The sequence below is a fragment of the Magallana gigas genome, chromosome 4, assembly GCF_963853765.1.
Source record: "Magallana gigas chromosome 4, xbMagGiga1.1, whole genome shotgun sequence".
Classification (NCBI taxonomy): domain Eukaryota; kingdom Metazoa; phylum Mollusca; class Bivalvia; order Ostreida; family Ostreidae; genus Magallana; species Magallana gigas.
Window position 1 is genome coordinate 54,601,286 of NC_088856.1, and position 18,264 is coordinate 54,619,549.

The following is an 18,264-nucleotide window of genomic DNA, read 5'->3' on the forward strand; positions in this document are numbered from 1 at the left end:
TTAAATAATCTTTTAAAGCGGGTTTGTCTATCTTATTATTCATTTTAAGCATAAATAAACAGTTCCTAACGATTAACACATTCATTTTAGGTCTAAAACTGGAATTTTCACTCCAACATTCAAAATGTAAACAAACGCTTTGTTTACATAGTGAATAATTGTAAGCTCTGTAACTCGCTTATAACTCATCAAATGACACTCAAATTTTGGTTGCCTATTGGAAATGCCTTACTGAAGCATTGTAAACATTGAAATAAAAAAAAATGATTTTTGGCCAAAATCGTGACCATGCCCCTTTACTAAATTATACATGCATGTTACGAAAGAGATACAAGGAAAGGTAGCTAGAGTAGATTCCGAAAAATATGAATCCTTTGTTTATTCTTTCATATTATATACATTTCATCTCTCATGTACATGTACATATTAAGAACAGTTCAAAAGATTGTATTTTTAGTTGCATAGTTTCAGCTTCCGGTCCCATCCGGTGTTTCCCGGGCACTGTTTTTGTGTCGCCCTCCCAAACGAACACACGTAGTAATTCTGGCAGTTCTTGGGGTCGGGGAACTCCCCGAAAGTGGAAGGACAGGAAAAAGATTTGGAATCTATAGAATGAAAAATAACCGTGTACACGATTTCAGACTTGTGAAATGATATGATGAGTAAATTAAAATTAATAAATATTTTATTATTTTCGAAATATGTATTTTTAACCTCAAAATGGATAATCAGTTATATTATTTCAGACTTGTAAATTTACTTATAAGACTTGTACTATTACACGTAATTTAAAAAGTTCAAGTTTAAACTTCTTTTATAGATGACTTTAGAAAGTACTACTAGTATACGATTTCAAAAACTTTACATTTTCCATGGGGAGAGGTCTGAAGATGCAGATATATATATATATATATATAAGGGGAGTGTTTCTGATAAATCCACTCCCAGCCATGCCCCCCCCCCTACACCACCCCCGGGAAAAAAATAATGATTCGCGCAGGAATGCGGCTAGCTATATATGAAAACATAATATTGTCATTTCTTTAAAAAACCTTTGGTGTCGTCTTGGAGTGTACAGTTGACGAGGGCCGCGTCTACACACGAGGAGTTGGCCTGACTCCAGGCCGTGCCGTACACACACGTCATGTTCAGCAGGTACCCGTGGACACACACCTGGTACATGGTACAATCGCTAGGGTGCGGGCTGAAGCTCCCGTGGCTGCAAGCTTTGGTCAGAGTACGTTTAATCTTGATGTTTCATCAAATCGTTATATTGTAATTAACGTGTGGGTGAAAACAAAATTATAAAATTAATTGTAACAGTAATATATTTATTGGTGGTAAATCAAGTTTTGAAATTTACAAGGAAATATCATTTTCTTTCCTCAGGAGAAGAGAGAACAGTTTATTCGTACATTGATCGAAAAGAAAGTGGCTTAATACCATGTAACTGTGCTTCACAAGCTTGTCAGGGTTATCTGCCCTTTGATAAGACACTATTTGATGATTGATGATAAAGAATATACTAGTATAACATGATAAATTTATTAGTATAGCATGATATATTAATTATCAATAAATTCCAAAGCAAAGAGTTGTTTTATTATTTAAATTATACATAATATACCTAGCAGAATTATAAAGCTTGGTGTTCAAGTTTTTTGTTTTTAATACTGGATATTTTCTAATCTGTCAACTGGCATAAATATTAACAGTATACATGTATTAAACAAGTTATAAAGCAATCAATTTTTCTACAAAAAATATAGCTACAAGCTATCATTTTTTTCACGTCTATTCATTAAAAAATCGATGCACACGTATAACGTTAACATAAATATAGAATACATTGAAAGCAAATCCCCCACAGACTCAATGTAATTAGAAAAAAAAATTTGTCTGAAGTCTAACACTGTGTATGGGGTATTCAAATGCATTCAGTATTTAACTTTGAATCAAACTGAGGTTTTCTGGTTCATGAATGTTGTCTAACAATGCTGTTTATCCTTATAAAGTTGCAGTATCAGAACAGGGCATCAATGTCCACAAAATTCTAGTTCAACAGCAACTGTATGGTCTAAAATTCCTCCTAATTCAGATTTTCCTGTTGATATAGAAAAAAATGTCTCCCATTTCAAAAAAATGTCAGTACATGTTTACACATCTTTCCAAAAAATCAATGAAGTCAAGACTTTGAACTGCATCTCTATGGTTTTCTTCCAGTAGTAAATGCTGTCTGCTACAAGCTTTGGTGTAAATCAGATTTTCAACATTCTGTCGTGCTATGGGCAGAGATCTAATTCATCCTTGCTATGGGCGGGGATCATACTTCCTGAAACAGACTGCAGACGTCTGGTTTCCTAGCCAACATGCCCGGTGTGAGGCCGGAGTTATCTGCCCTGATGACAGCTCCGTTCTCCAACAGATATTTACAAGTCTCTGAATGCTGACCACCTGCTGCAATGTGTAATGCTGCAAGGAAGAAGTGTACAAACTGATCAAAATGCTCTCAACAGTTGTGTATTGAGTAGTACTTCACAAGACATTAAAAAATTACAAGTTATAGGTATTTCATATAAACACTTCAAGTAAAATATGACGTTACTAAAAATGTATATTGTTATTGAAAGTTTACTGCTTAAAAAATTGAGATAATCAATGTATACATATAAAAGTATAGATATATGAATTGCATGTCTTAATATTGTTTTAGAAGCCTTTAAATATGAAATACCAGTAATTCTGTAGAAAACCTTGCTTTGTTGACTGTGTACCTGTTCTACCTTTCGTATCGGTGATGTTGACATCAGCTCCTGCACACACCAAGTAGGAAATTACACCGAGTTGTCCTTCCTTGAAACAAAATAAAAGTAGTTTGAATTGTATTAATGTTCCCTAACCCTTACTCCACCTCTCCTTACTTTATTTTGACTTTCAATTTAATTTTTGTTCCTTGCAAGCAATACCAGTGGCTTTAGAGAGTTCAGTATTGTAACACTAATTAGTACCTTGGCGTGAAACAGTGGCGTGAACCCTTTTGATGACATTGAGTTGACATCGACCTTCAAGCTTTCCACCAGGAATTTCACGGACTTCAGACATCCCCCCTGGGCAGCCAGGTGGAGGGGTCCCAGGCCGGCATTGTCCTCACGACACAGGTCACCCTGTCAAACCAAAAACACACAACAAAATGACAACACAGGTCACTGTGTCAAACCAAACATAATGATGACATAGCTGTATAAGATACAAGGCAGAAAAAATACTTCAAGTTCTTTTACTTGATATAATTTGGTGAGTAATCATTTAGTATTAGTGGTCACTAGTTGAATAGATGTGTTGTTAAACAGACATCAAACTTGAAGATATTAAGATGGTCAGTAGCTGACAAGTGTTTTTACAAAGTTATTCTTTTTAATCTCGTTAAAATCATGAAACACAGTTCATAATCACATCTAAATTAATAAATAAATTTTGCGAGATGATATCAATTAACCAAAAAAGTTTAAGACTATTGTTAATCTGCTTTTGTGCATGCATAAATTTTCAAAATGGAACTGTACAGCTATATTTAGTTCAGGCTTAACATGTTTACATACCTTTTGTGTTGAGATGAGGGTTTGAGCGACCTCTACATGGTCTGATTTAATGGCGTCCATCAGCGGTGTACTTCCAGAGCTGTCAGTGGTGTCCACAGTAGACAGCCCGACGTTTAGCAGGAAAGTCACCACGGAGTGGCAGCCATATAGAGCTGGAATATACAACCCAGTAAGTGTACCCCACTACAGAGCTAAAGTTACACATAGAGTAAAGAAAGAGGAAATACACAACATAGAGGCCAACCATGTAGAGCTGGAATATACAACACATATATAGTAGATGTACGCCATTAGCCCATTACAGAGCTAGTTACACATAAGAGTAGAGAAAAACACTATAAGGTGGCAACCATGTCATTTTAAAACAAATCATAAATGCATTCATGTTTTATAGCATTTACGTCATCATTCTCAGAGTACACATTTTGCTAAAATCAATTGTTACAAGTATATGTACTGGTATATATAATTTGAAAAATGAACTTGTGTTAGGGATCGCAATAATTCACAAAAATCCTTGTCGAAGAGTATGACTTAGCATTTTATCTTTATTGACCTGCTGTATGTAGCGGGGTCCTCCCATTCTTGCTGGCAGTGTTCATCACAGTGTTGTTATGATCATACAGAAGGCAGACAATACCCAGGTGTCCTTCCCTGAAAACAAATATATTTCTCATAAAAAAATTATGGTAAAATAAAGAGAGACTGCTACAGTGGTCTACTGGTCTGAGAGCTACAGTACCGATCAGACCCACCCTAACAGAAAGTAAACCCCAACTAAACCCTGGGTTTACTTTGTGGGTTTACTCCAAGTTTAATGACCCAGAGTAAACCCCGAGTAAACCCCGAAAGCAGACGCTTCATGTGTATTCGGAATAAACAAGGGACAGTAATTACAGGCAGTAAGATGGTAAAATAAAAGACGGGTCTGCTTCAACCACCCTTTAGTGCTTAAAGTTGACCCTAAAAGCAATTCCCTTGTAAACCTAAAGTAAACCTTAAGTAAACCCAAAGTAAACCCCGAGTAGACCCAAATTTTCCATGAAGCTTAATTCAGGTAAGTCAATTGTGCTGGTCAGGAGATAGTTAGATTGATCCCTGGGCTTGACAGACCAAATTTGTAGATGGATAGCAACTATTCCTTCTTATTTAAGGCACTCAGAGTGAAAAAAAAAACAATTTAAAGATGCGAAGCTCTCCCCTGAGTTTTTTGAAATGGTGGGCAATTGGCCCTGAGAGCCAAGTTTACATGGGTTTAATTCTAAAGACCTTCACCCGCAGTTAGTAATATATCAAAACTAACATGACTAATGGGAGAACAAATTACAGTCAATCCAATCCGAAAGTAAAATGATCTGTTATTTATGGGAACTTAAGATGGTCAACATTTCACAGAGGAACTACATGTAGTATGAGCTACAAACCTGCATGCAATGTGGAATGGGGTCCATCCATCTTTGTTCTTCAGCGATACATTCGCACCAGACTTCAGAAGTTGTTGGATAACCTCAATACTGTCCTTTGTGCAGGCCAGCATAAGAGGTGTCCTGTAATAATATATTCTCAATCTGTATAACTACTTGTACATTGGGTTGGGTATACATTGTTTGTTGCATCAGATTTGTATGGCAATGCTTATCTACCATTCGCTTGTACCCTACGTATCAAATATTGAATAAATTTAAAGTTGGTTTAAGTTATCATAGAGAAAAATGATAGAGTTTATTTGCCAATCTTGGACTCATTCCATGGGAGTACACATTTACCATCTACAGTTACTCTAAAATCATTGAATAGTCAATCACTTTGGTTCCCAGTCACCGTGGAAATGAGTATCAGTCACAATTTTCCCTGATTTTTTACTATAGTCTGTCCCAAGATATCCTGAATACAGATTTTGCTTAATTGCTTCATATTTATAAATACCTCAGGGTTCAAATGAATGAAAAATTTCGAAATACAATACAATACAATGCTAAAAAATGTGATGTCTACGAGGATTTTGTATTTAGTATGATAACGTTGAAAAATTATGTGATGTATTCCGAGTGTATTCCGAATGGAGAAAAGATGTAAACAATCCCCATTATAAATCTCCGTAAGGAATCTGTATTTGTTCCAGTGAATTTTTCCGAGTGAAAGATAATAATGTGTCGATGAAATTATCTTGGAAATTATCCCTTTCAACTATTTCAATTCAAATGCACTTATTTCACAGGTATGTGTATTTTTATTAAAAATCGTCCAAATGTGCTGCATAAATATCTTGGGACAGACTATTAACAATCACCATGGTTACTGGGCTCTGACCCACTCGGTACCATGGTCTCTGGGTTTACACTAGATAGAATGTTCTATCGTTAAATGACAGATGTCCTACGGACCCGGTTTAACGATAGAATTCATCCCATATACTCGCTTCGTAGCAAATAAAAAAATTATATCGCGCTGTATTTCACCTAAATTTTCATATGATTAGTCTCAAATACCTACAATGTTGCTCTTTTAGAATCTGATATTACCACATTAACTGTTTTTGCAACGAAACCACTGCCACTTTTAACATCACGTTTGAAAATTCGCTGTTTGTGGTCGCCATGTTAATGATAAAATCCGAGACATTCCGAGTGCGATTTCCGACAAAATGGCAGGCAAATTCAAACGTGTATTTTAACAAAATGCCTTGGTAAGACTCATGAAATGGATATTTTGAGGAATAAACTACATATGCATGTTCATTAAGGTTTGTTATGTATAAAAATGTGATTTTCCCCTGCAGATTATTTTTAACGGACTTAAAATTGACAATGATCCGCTTCACGGCTGCTATATGCAAGTATATGGGACGAATTCTTACTGTAACCTGAGCGTAGCCTTGTCACGGTAACGATTACGGTACATAGAATTACCGAAATACCCGGGATTTACCGAAATACCCAGTGAAAACACCGAAATACCCTTCAAAAACACAAAAATGCCCATTATTACGCCAAAAATAGTGTATGTTTAGTATTGTATATAAATAGTTATTGTATGTAAAGTTAATTTTTTTAATAAATCAGCCGATTTTAGTGGTTATTGACTAAAATGCAAATCAAAGATTTCGCTTGGCGTTGACATGTTATATTCGTGTGCGAGAGAAAGGAGCAATTCTGATAGAAAAAGGAATATTTATAGTATTATCATGTCAAATTATTATATGATATTACAAAATAAAAGCTGATAAACTGTTATTTTTAATTCTTAGTTATTTCATTCTGGGAAGAAAATTTCACACCTCTATTCGAGTGAAAAGCAATTCATGCAAGAGTTATCGTTCTTATCCCAATGTCTACACATGTTAAAAATCGCTATTTATGTCAAAATACTTACATTATCAAACTGAAAATTTGGGAAATACATTTAAACACTTAGATTCAAACTATGATGTTAAATATTTGTGCTCAAATGAGGCATTTTGGTGTTTTTGAAGGGTATTTCGGTGTTTTCACTGGGCATTTCGGTAAATCACGGGTATTTCGGTAAATCTAGTTACCGAAATTAGGCGAAAAGTTGTGATATTGATTAATAGTATCCCTCTTTACAACACAGACAGTTTTATTTAATTCTTATTCTATGATCATGTACACAGTTGACTGGAGAAAAAAATAATGAAAAAATCATATCAGGCAATAATAAAGGTATGCGACAAGCGTAAAAGCGTACACATGTATATTCCTTGGGCGTTTCGTATCTATAGACGTGTTGATAAATCTTACCCTGTATTTCTATCATAAAACGCTTCAGTGACAGGCGTAATAATCAAAATATTAAATTCTGATAGAAAACAAAACTTTGTCAAAGTTAAAAGGGATGACATACATATTATATCATACTCGTATCACCCGACTTCTTATAATATGATGAATCAATAGCAGCAATAAGTAAAGTTATGAACATAATTATAAGGCAAAATGTTAAGTCTATATGATTATATTCATAAATTATTTTATACAAATAAAAATGACATAAATAAAATGGCAAGCGTGCATATTAAATCGACAGTCGTAAGATTTCTACATAAGAATTCTCCCTTTATTTTTAAGCCATTTGCAATTTTTTTCCTTTTTATCTATGCTTGCTATTTAGTAAAGTAAAATAAAATACTAACGTAAGAAAAATATCAAATCATCTTCAGGTAAACGGTGGGCGTATGGATTCCGCCTATATTTACCCATGGTTTTTTTCTCATGTTGTGTTAATTCAAAAATGTGGTAAATTTTAATTAATCTGATCATTTATCAAGTTAGAAAACATAAAATATAAATAAAAAAATTAAAATCATCCACCGGGTAAGCGGCAGGCGTGTTCTCTTCTCGGCGGGCGTATGCATTCTGCATAAGAGTTATCTACTTTCCCGATTTTCACTGATTTTGTGTTAATTGATGAATTTAAAGTCAAGTTATTATTTCTATTATCGTTTATTAAGCTAAGTAAACTAAAATATCAAAGAAATAATTAAAATAATCCATCACATAAACGGCATGCGTATACATTTTCTTGGCAGGCGTATGATTTCTTCGTAAGAGCTACCAGCTTACCCGATTTTTACTTATTTTGTGTTAATTAATTAATATAAAATCAACTTTTGATTTCTATTATCATCTATTTAGTAAAAAGAAATAAAATATCAAAGAAAAAAGTAAAATAATCCATCAAATAAACGGCAGGCGTCTAGATTTCCTCGGCAGGCGTATGAATTCTACGTAAGAGTTATCTATCTTTACCAACATTGAACATTTTTGCTAATTTTGTGCTAAATAATCAATATAAAGTCAACATTTTGTTAATATGATACTTAATTTAGTTAAGTTAAATAAAATATCAAAGAAAATATTAAAATAATCCATCAGGTAAACGGCAGGCGTGTGGTTTTCTCTCGGCAGGCGTGTTTTCCCCGGCAGGCGTCGGCAGGCGTGTTTTAGTATGACCGCTCCACGAGAGCCGCATGGCCACATCTTGCAGCAATGTGCAGTGCAGTGTCTCCTGATTTTTCGTACGACGTATTCAGCGGAATTTTTGGGTTTTTAAAGTAATCTAAGTCACCATGTTGAGCTGCTTTGAAAAGATCATCTGTCATAACAGAGTGTGGTATGATTCTTGAGAAAGGAACTATGCAAGTATTGACCAAGTTCGCACCAATCTTTCAAATTTTATCGGAAATAAAAATGGGTCGGTTTGATGAAAAACCGAGCACTGTAGCTACCATTTTCCCGGTTTGTCATCTAACTGAATTTGAGAATTTGTACCTACATATTATAGGTTGCACACCAACTAATTTTTACTATATATTCTTACCAAAAGTACGCAACTTTAGATACGGGTAGCGAGTTTAAAACAAACTTCTTGGAAAATTCTTCTTTACAACTTGTTTTTGGTGCGAGAAAAGGTGGGGGTAGGCCCCCCTGCCCCCCCCCCCACTACGTGCCTGCTCTTTTGGAATTAAGTGGACAGAATGTAGGCTATGTTTGTCCACCTCTCGAAAAAAAAATAATTATAACCCTGTGCTTCGTTTGTCTGCTAAAACATATGGTACATAGAGAAGATGAATAATATTGAATATTTATTGAACGATTACTATCTTATAATGGAGCCCTGCTCCAACATCAGAATCACCGACCCTGTAGCCATAACTTGGTATAGAAGCATCCTCATTTATCATCAGCATGTGCTTGTTTATCCACTGATTGTCCAACAGTTGACAAAGAAGATTTTGTTAAAAAAAATATGAATTGTAAAATTTTTACCCCAAAACATTATGGCCCCTGGGGATGGTAGTCATGAATTGCATAATTTATGCTCCACTATAAAATATATTGTATAAACTACAAAAAGAATATATTATTATACGATTTATTAAGTAAAAGAATTCAATCACATTTTTATAAATATTGTGCCCTGAGAGGTTTTAACCGCATTTAATGTCTGCCTATAGCATGTCAGGATGTTGTTTGATCAGCACATAAAAGATTAACGATCCAATATATATATAAAGACTAACTGACGAAATAACTTAATTATGAGTGAGCATTCACAACCTAATTAAAATTAGATCCTTCACGCTCCTGTCAAATACGGTTGCATGAAGGATCTAATTTCAATTAGATTGCAGGCACGTAGCATCGTTTTTGAAAGTGTGTGTTTTGGGGGGGGGGGGGCAGCAGACTCATCCAAAAAAAGCCCAAAAAGGGGGGGATAAAAAAAAGGGGGGATGTTACCAAAATCCTGAAAATCCTAATACGTTGGGGGGGGGGGGGGTATACTTTTCACTTAAATCTTTATTTTCATTTTAATTTTTACAGGGTCACAGAAAAGTGGGGGGCCAACTCCATGTAAATTCAATTTTTTGAATATAAAAAGAAAAATCTTTGCTGCGTGAAAAAGTGGCTGCCCCCCCCCCCCCCCCGATGCTACGTGCCTGCTATTGATCATACTTAGCTGTTTCCTGCATCCCCTCTACCCCACCCCCACCCCCGATGCTACGTGCCTGGATTGGGGCATTCATAACTAACGTTATATGTTGCAACATTTACTGGTACATGTATATATTGCAAGACTCAGATTGACAAAAAAATTTCGCAAAATAAACTAAATTCATGGTTTGTCTATTTGAAAAAATCCATAATTTGATAGTACATTACGGATTCTTAAAGTTATAATTGCAGGTAATTGGATAGAACCTATCTATGCTTCAATTATTTACATGATTTATTACTTGTATTTAATCAGGAGCGAAACATCTTAGAGCACGTGTGTAACGAGGGCGAAACCACCCAGTTCCTCTTATATAGAGACAGAGGACCAGTCAACAGACAGACAGAACAGACGACAGTAGACGTGATGAAGTCGGAGAAAAACTAGGTCTGGAAGAAGAGATATAGAGACCTACACATCAGGGAGTTTAATTTTATATACCAACTCATAAGATTGGAATCACAAAAGTGTTCTTCCGATCACACACATATTATAACATCAATTCATATGTCAAACGTTATGTTGAAGTTCATAAGCCAGACTTCATGTCTGTCGGCTAGTACATGTTTATCATGATACTCATTAACCTTTTCAATTTAACTAAGATGAATTAGATTATCTTTACTGTCCTTTAACAATTAACTATATGTAGCACAAAGTATAATGCGCGGATCCGGGGGGGGGGGGGGGGTACGAGGGATATTTTTTGGCAGCGCTTATGCTTGTTTCATACAGGAGGTATTCTAATGTGTATAGAAAATAGACCTCCTGTCTAAAACAGGCGCCTGTGGATATTTTCGGTAATTTCACTATGTATAACTAAGAAATGAAAAAAAAACGAAAAGAGGGGATGTTTCGGACCCCACCCCCACCCCCCACCCCGATCAGCGCATGATGTATTGAATATTGTTTTGGGGTTACCCGGAAGTTTTATTTAAACCAATCACGTGATTTTTACAGGCTGCCAGGGAGAACCATCAACAAGGAAGTGTAAACAAATGGTAAACATTAAAGATATGTCGCCATTTTGAGTTAAAGGCCTTTATAAAGGTGTGTATAGTTCGTTAAATGCGTTTAATTTGTTTCCATTGAGTACAAATGTTCTATATCAATGAATATTGCTGAAATGTATCAGTTTACTTTAATTGAAAATTAATGCAGAAAATATGAACAGATTTTTTGTTTGAATAACAAAAATGGACAAAAACAGCAACATGTAGCATTTTTTAGGTCACCTGAGTCACTCACTCAGGTGACCAATTGCAGTTGGTCTTCATTCGTCATCATGACTGTGTGTGTCGACCGTCATGCCTGCATGACACTGCATGTCTGCATTAAATTAACAATAAATTAACAAATTTTAAAAATCTTTTCTACACCGATACATACATGTAAGAAGGAAATGCATGGTTATGATGTATACATAACACCCTCTACCAAAATTTTGAAATTCATTGCCCCTGGGTCAGGGGTTCAGACTCTAGGGTGGGGCGAAAATGACCATATAATAAAAATGTATAACATCTTAGAAAATCTTCCTCTTTATATAATCTCATACATGTATATATAAATGGTATATTAATTTTGTTAAAACTAAATTGTGAAATTCTTGACCCCTGGTCAGAAGTTTGGGTCCTAGAAAGGGGCCAATATATAGCCATATAGTGAAAATGTATTAAATATTCTTCTTTATACTAGCTCCAACACATATGGGGAAAAAAATAAATGCATGGTTACTCATGAACTCCTTTGCCTAAATTGTGAAGCTCATGGCCCCTGGGTCAGAAGTTCAACCCGTAGGTGGGGGGAGGAGGCGGCAATATGGCCAAATAGAGTTAATGCATATTGTGTTTTAAATTCTTCTTCTCTACTCTCACACATCTGTATGAAAAACTGACTTAGTAATTATAATTAAAATTATAAATTTCATGTCCCCTGGAGTATGGGTTTTGACTGTAGGGCCTAAGTGGATGTTTAGTGTAAAAGCATATATAATGTTTAAAAATTATTTTCTCTACTCCCACTCACCTGTAAGGAAAACTGAGTATAGAATTTTTTTATACCAGGAAGCCCACTATGAAAATCATAAATTTCATGTCCCCCGAGGTAGGGGTTCTGACTCTAGAGCAGGGCCAAAATAGTCATATAGTGTTCAAGCATTTAAATGTTTAAGAAAATAGTCTTCTTTTAGACTTTACTTCTGCTGATACTGAATAAAAGCTGACTGCATTATCATAAAGAAGGAAAAAAGCCATCTATCATTTTTTTTTTAATTTCATGTCTCCAAGTGAAAGGATTTGAATCTAGGGCGGGGCCAAAACTCTCATTTAGTGTATAGGGTAGAGGTTCTTAATGCAGGGTGTGGCCAAAATGGTCAATTAGTGTTAATATATATAATGTTTAAGAAAAACATCTGCTGACACAAAATAAAAACTGACTGCATATTTAGAAAAAAAACTTTAAGCTGTCATCTTTGATGATATATCATGTCACCTACATATACATGTAAGGCAAGGGTTATGGCTGAGGTGGGGTTATAAATTTGTCTTATTATGTTCTCCTTCGTTTCACTCATCCGAACATAAAGTATTTCTATTCTAAGTATTTTAAAAATAACAACACAGGTGTTAGAGTGAGTGAGCTATCAACCAGTTTATTCGCCGTAATATACAATCAGCATGCGACTTTAATAGCGATGAACTGGAATTAGGCCCAATAATTGTATATTTCCAAATATATCTACAAAATACAATGTAAATTTCATATATAAATACATATCAAGAATACTTCATCATATCCACATGTACCTATAAACAAAAACAAAAAAATTGTGTTCGAAAGGGTTGATTGCTCTTCGATGACCTGTCTTTACCTGATCGGTTCTATATATACTACAACCAAACAACTACTTGTATAACTGCGCTAAAAGAAGTAGTCCGTAAAAAATACAACTTACAGAAATTTATTTATTTTATTCTGCTCAGGAATTTCTATGAAAGAAATAAGCAAATTCCCATTTTTAAAAAAGAGAAAGAATGAAGCTTCTATCAAAGTTAACTTAAGACATTGTAAAACCATTTCGAAAGAGTTCAGTTTATCTATGAAAACATATGCACATAAAACATATCCTGAAAGTTTACAAATATGGGGAAATTATTTAATATCAGAATCTTGCATCTTTTCAATATCAGGTCATGCACTCTATTATAATTGTAAGTTTTTCGCAAAAGTTATAGGTTTCATTGTCCTTTTTGAAAGACTTCAGGTAGGGAGGTGGTCTGTACAATATTATAAATTTTCTAATCCAGAATTAAACTTCACTAAATACATATATGAGACTTAAACGAGTTTGTATGCGGTACTCATGCAGGTGACCGTCAAGGCCTATTGGCCTCTTGTTTATTAAAATAAAATCTGAACTGTAAAGGAATGGAATATTTATTAGTAACTAATGAAAACTCTATTTAAAAATTTATACAAAAATATATCTTTTTTTAAATATGCTACTATTTAGAATTAATATAATGAAATATGGTAACAAAATTTACAACAATTAAAGTAAAAAAAAAAATGCAAACAAATATATGTGTACAATATATTTTAATAGTAAAGATTGTTTGAATTTGGTTGATGCAGTAGTAAGTTTTAAAAGCAATTATCTATTATGAGATTTTTATGAAGACAAAATTAATGCACTTTTTAGAACTCATATTCATATATTTACATTTTCCAGTGTCTTTGCCTGTGATAAAACTACGTATCAATTTTGTACTATATAACCCATAATACAAATGACGCCAAATCGAGGCGCCAGCAGGGTTTGCTTATTCATATTCAAATATATAATCGTATGATGGCTTAAAATTATATAAATATAAGGAATAAGGAATCATTCTTTGAATATTATGAGATGATAATTTCGTTCGGGGTGTGATCTAATCTATCATAAAGCCCTTTGGGATTTATTGGATTTGATCACGCCCCGACCGAAATTATCACTTCATAATACTCAAAGAATGATTCCTTATATAAATCTGTCTTTCAATAATGAAGTTGAGTTTCAAAAGAGATTCAGTGCTTCAAATTTATAAAGTTTAAATAAAAGGATAATGTATTTTCTCCTTAAACAATTGTGTTATTATTTGAAGCAAGATGATAGAAACATTTCTGCTAAGACTTTTTCTGATCTCATCTCACTTATTACATGTAAGTTTTATTGTATATATCATTAATCCAATTTTTGTGTTTATTTTTCAGAACATGAATAAAAGTGTCTGACCATGGACCCTGAGTACAACCTTCAGGATGTGTTACGGTGTCATCTCTGTGAGACCCCGGGCCCCCCTATGTACTGTGTCATTTGAAACAAATATCTGTGTAAAGCCTGTGAGGGGGACCATTTATCTGATCAATCCAAAGAACACAAAGTGGTACCATTTAAAAAGAGGGGATATACTCCAAAGTGTCAAAAACATCCCTCAAAAATATGTGAACATTACTGTAAACAATGTGACATTCCTATTTGTGCAACATGTCCTTCCTCTGAAGAACACAATGGCCATCAATTTATTGAAATAACTAAAACCATGGACAAGAAAAAAGAAATAATTCAAAAAGATTTACAACAACTAGAGAAATCCATTTATCTTAAATACCAAGAGATTGCATCCATTATCCCAGTCCAAAAATCTGCTCTGAATGAAAAGTCCCAGAAATTAACAACAGAAATCGACAAACATGGAGAAGACTTGCACAGAGAAATAAACACCATTATCAGAAACATGAAATCTAACGTGGAGGAAATGGACACCAAACACCTGGCTGTCTTAGACAAACAGGAAGATGAAATTAAACACACCATTTCTAAAATCACGCAGACCATTACTGAACTAAAGACGTTACTGGACTCCAATGATGTCAGCCGTGTCTCTGCCTACAAATCCAGGAATGATGAATTCAGAAGATTGCCTCCTAAACTCACAGTGTCCTTACCAAGTTTTACCCCTCAGAAGATCAACAAAGAACAGCTTTATCAACAGTTTGGTTCTCTGTCAGCGTCATCTATCAAAATAGAAGAACATGGCTACACCATGGAATCTCCCGGTGCTGAGTCCTCTCCCCCGGACAGACCGCTCATTGATGTACCACGGATCGTCACACAGATAAACACAGAGTATAGAGGATTAGGCGGTGTGTCCTGTCTGAGTGATGAGGAGATGTGGACATGTGGTAATGACAAAATCATGAGACTCTACAACCTCCGTGGGGAACTAGTGAAGTCAGTCCAAACCAAGTCAGGGAACGCTCCATGGGACATAGCAGTGACAAGGAGTGGGGATCTAGTTTATACTGATTACTTAGATAGAACTGTGAACATAGTGAAGAATACACAGATACAGACAGTGATCAGACTACAGGGGTGGGTACCTCGCGGTGTCTGTAGTACCTCCTCTGGTGACCTCCTGGTTGTCATGGACAGTGATGATGATAAACAAACAAAAGTTGTGTGTTACTCTGGCTCCACAGAGAAACAAAGTATTCAGTACGACGACAAAGGACAACCTCTCTATTCATCTGGTGGATATAACATTAAATACATCAGTGAGAACAGGAACCTAGATATCTGTGTGTCAGACGCCCGTGCAGTAGTGGTGGTCAATCAGGCCGGGAAACTCCGCTTTACCTACACTGGTCCTCCCTCTACTACCAAGGAATCATTCTATCCACTCAGCATCACAACAGACAGCCAGGGTCGGATCCTGACAACAGACTACTACAACCACCGTATCCACATCCTGGATCAGGATGGACAGTTCCTCCGCTACATTGACAACCGTCATTTACAGGAACCATACGGTTTATGTGTGGACACCAGAGACAACCTCTTTGTGGCTGAGTTCACAGGTAAAGTGAAAAAAATACAACATGTCTAGAACATTACACAGCAGTGTAACATTGTTTATATGTATTACATGTTGACAAACTGACTGTATATATTATACTTGTTTGTGTATAACAGTTAATTATCTGTATTATATAATTAGTTTATGTTAATAAATAAACACCTTCATATATTCTGTACATACCAACAATACTATTGTTTAGTTTCTCTATGTAAATCGTAACAAACTCATTGTTTTTGTGCAGTGATTTTAATGGTAAAAAAAATGACAGCATAAATATTTTACTTTCCAAACAAACTATTATATATACATATATATATATATATATATATATATATATATATATATATATATATATATATATATATATATATATATATATATATATATATGCTTGTCATTAAAAGTTGAAAAGAATACAATCAAACATTCTGTTTAATGAACATTGTATATCAAGAATGAGAACAAGTGAATGTTTGAAGAAAAAAACCCATTTAATTTATGTCATTCTGTTGGATGAGTATATCATTGTGTATAATAAATGATTTGTGTACAATTATGTGATCTTGTTTTAATTATTTTTATTACCTAATCAAAGGGATTTTGTTGTTTTATTACAAATTAAGTATTTGCGTTAAATATAAAAAAATTAATTGGATTTTCAGATTTAATTGGATGGAGCAAAATGTCTGAATGTTGGTATTATCAGTTGGAGATTTTAAACTCTGTAACATTTAATTCTAAGACTATTTTGAAGCAATGCTGATTGTTGCATCTGAAATGAAAAAAAACATCCTCTTTGTCAATGGCCAGGTCTAATCGAAGAAGGGAGCAATCTTCTTAGGTTATGGATCGATGATTTATTTTAGCCATACCCTGTAAGCAGGTTGCCCATTGTTATAGCCTGACCCCTGTATATTTCCAGTTCAAAAGGTTGATGGGTCAATAGGTTAATATGTCAGTAAATGTTCTCAAACTATTGTATTATAAGACTTTAGTCATCGATGTTGGTAAACATTATGAAAATTAAACATGCTGACAAGTGGATGAGGTCAAAGGTCACAAGAAGCATAGGCGTGGGAACCCGGCGGGGGGGGGGCTCAATATTTTTGAGGATTAGTCTAGCCCCCCCCCCCCCACTTTCAATTGCTTCCGACACCAGTGAGAAGTAAGACGAAGGGTTAATAAAATAGCACAATTACTCTTGATTTCAGTGTAAAATGCATGCGCGGATCCAGAATTTTTTTCCAGAGGAGGTCCGAGTCACATTTTCGGCAAATTTACTATATAAGTAAGAAAATTGAGTTTTTCAGGGGTACCGACTCTCCCTCTCTATATCCGCGCATGAAAAAATACAGAAATGTTAAAATTCACTGTTTAATGCAAATAAAAAAAAAAACCTAGTCAAATTTACGAACTTATTTATTTTTTCTACAAAGGTTCAAATGTGCTGCAAATAACATTTCTGATGTATACAGGGTAACTGCAACAGGGATTTGAATGATTTGCGTTATTTTTTCAATCAAAATGAGCCTATACCAACGTATGGGCGGAGATTATAGAATAGTTGGCAATGGGGTTCTAGACAAGATTTTGGCGCAAACAGTGTCAATATGTTTGGAGTACTAAGTTAAAAGACTACAAAAGTCGATGTTTTGCTAGATAATAGAATTCTGATAGAAATGTTAGATATGTTATGGTATCAGGCACGTAGCATCGCTTTTCCAAGTTGAAGGGGACCAAGACTTGAAAAAAAACCCAGAAAACTCCGGTAATTTTAATCCGTAGGGTTCGGGGGGGGGGATGAGGGCTTTATTACAGGATGTAACTACGACCTTCTTGAACTGTTATAATGCTTTTCAATATAATTTCTATATTTTCTTACAGTGATAGAAAAGTAGAGACACAAGTTTATTTTTTGAATTATATAAGTAACTCTAAGTAATATGTCGGTAGGCAAAATAAGTTTACCCCCCCCCCCCTCCAGTAGCTACGTGTATGATTTTATTTTTCCAGTTTCATATCTGCGTTTATCGTTCTTTTTCTTAGTGTTTCTGTGCTACATTTGTCTTATGCTAATAAATTCAAGATATTGTTATAAAAGACATTTTAGCTAAAATGTTTGATCGGACATAAAAAGTAATATTTGATACAATATTCGCTATTAACCGTAGTACATGTGTATATCAATTTCACTCCTCATTTCCTTATTCTCTTATGAATTTTTTACATACTTCCAAAAAAGTGGG

The 18,264-nt window shown here is 34.7% G+C and overlaps 3 protein-coding genes across 5 annotated transcripts in view; 1 reads left to right on the forward strand and 2 right to left on the reverse strand.

The window, feature by feature from the left end:
- Window positions 1-453: 453 nt before the first annotated feature.
- On the reverse strand, window positions 454-1,182 carry LOC117683230 (major mite allergen Der p 23-like). Its single transcript, XM_066083424.1, has 2 exons — window positions 1,053-1,182; window positions 454-605 (listed from the first exon to the last, which is right to left on the reverse strand). Exons 1-2 carry the CDS (start codon window positions 1,180-1,182, stop codon window positions 454-456), a joined length of 282 nt encoding a protein of 93 aa, XP_065939496.1.
- Window positions 500-18,264, reverse strand: part of LOC136269742 (ankyrin repeat domain-containing protein 16-like) — a 97,884-nt gene continuing 80,119 nt past the window's right edge. The window contains exons 6-8 of one of the 3 annotated variants that reach the window (XR_010713418.1): window positions 2,735-2,853; window positions 1,053-2,472; window positions 500-605 (exon numbers count right to left, since the gene is read on the reverse strand). The gene's annotated coding sequence lies outside the window, so the exon portion shown is untranslated. The remainder of the gene's footprint in view (window positions 606-1,052; window positions 2,473-2,734; window positions 2,854-18,264) is intronic. The other 2 variants (XR_010713417.1, XR_010713416.1) reach the window with 2 other exon arrangements.
- LOC136274960 (tripartite motif-containing protein 3-like) lies at window positions 10,393-16,574 on the forward strand. The gene is made up of 3 exons (XM_066083075.1): window positions 10,393-10,499; window positions 11,073-11,162; window positions 14,370-16,574. Exon 3 carries the CDS (start codon window positions 14,699-14,701, stop codon window positions 16,043-16,045), a length of 1,347 nt encoding a protein of 448 aa, XP_065939147.1. The 5' UTR covers window positions 10,393-10,499; window positions 11,073-11,162; window positions 14,370-14,698; the 3' UTR covers window positions 16,046-16,574.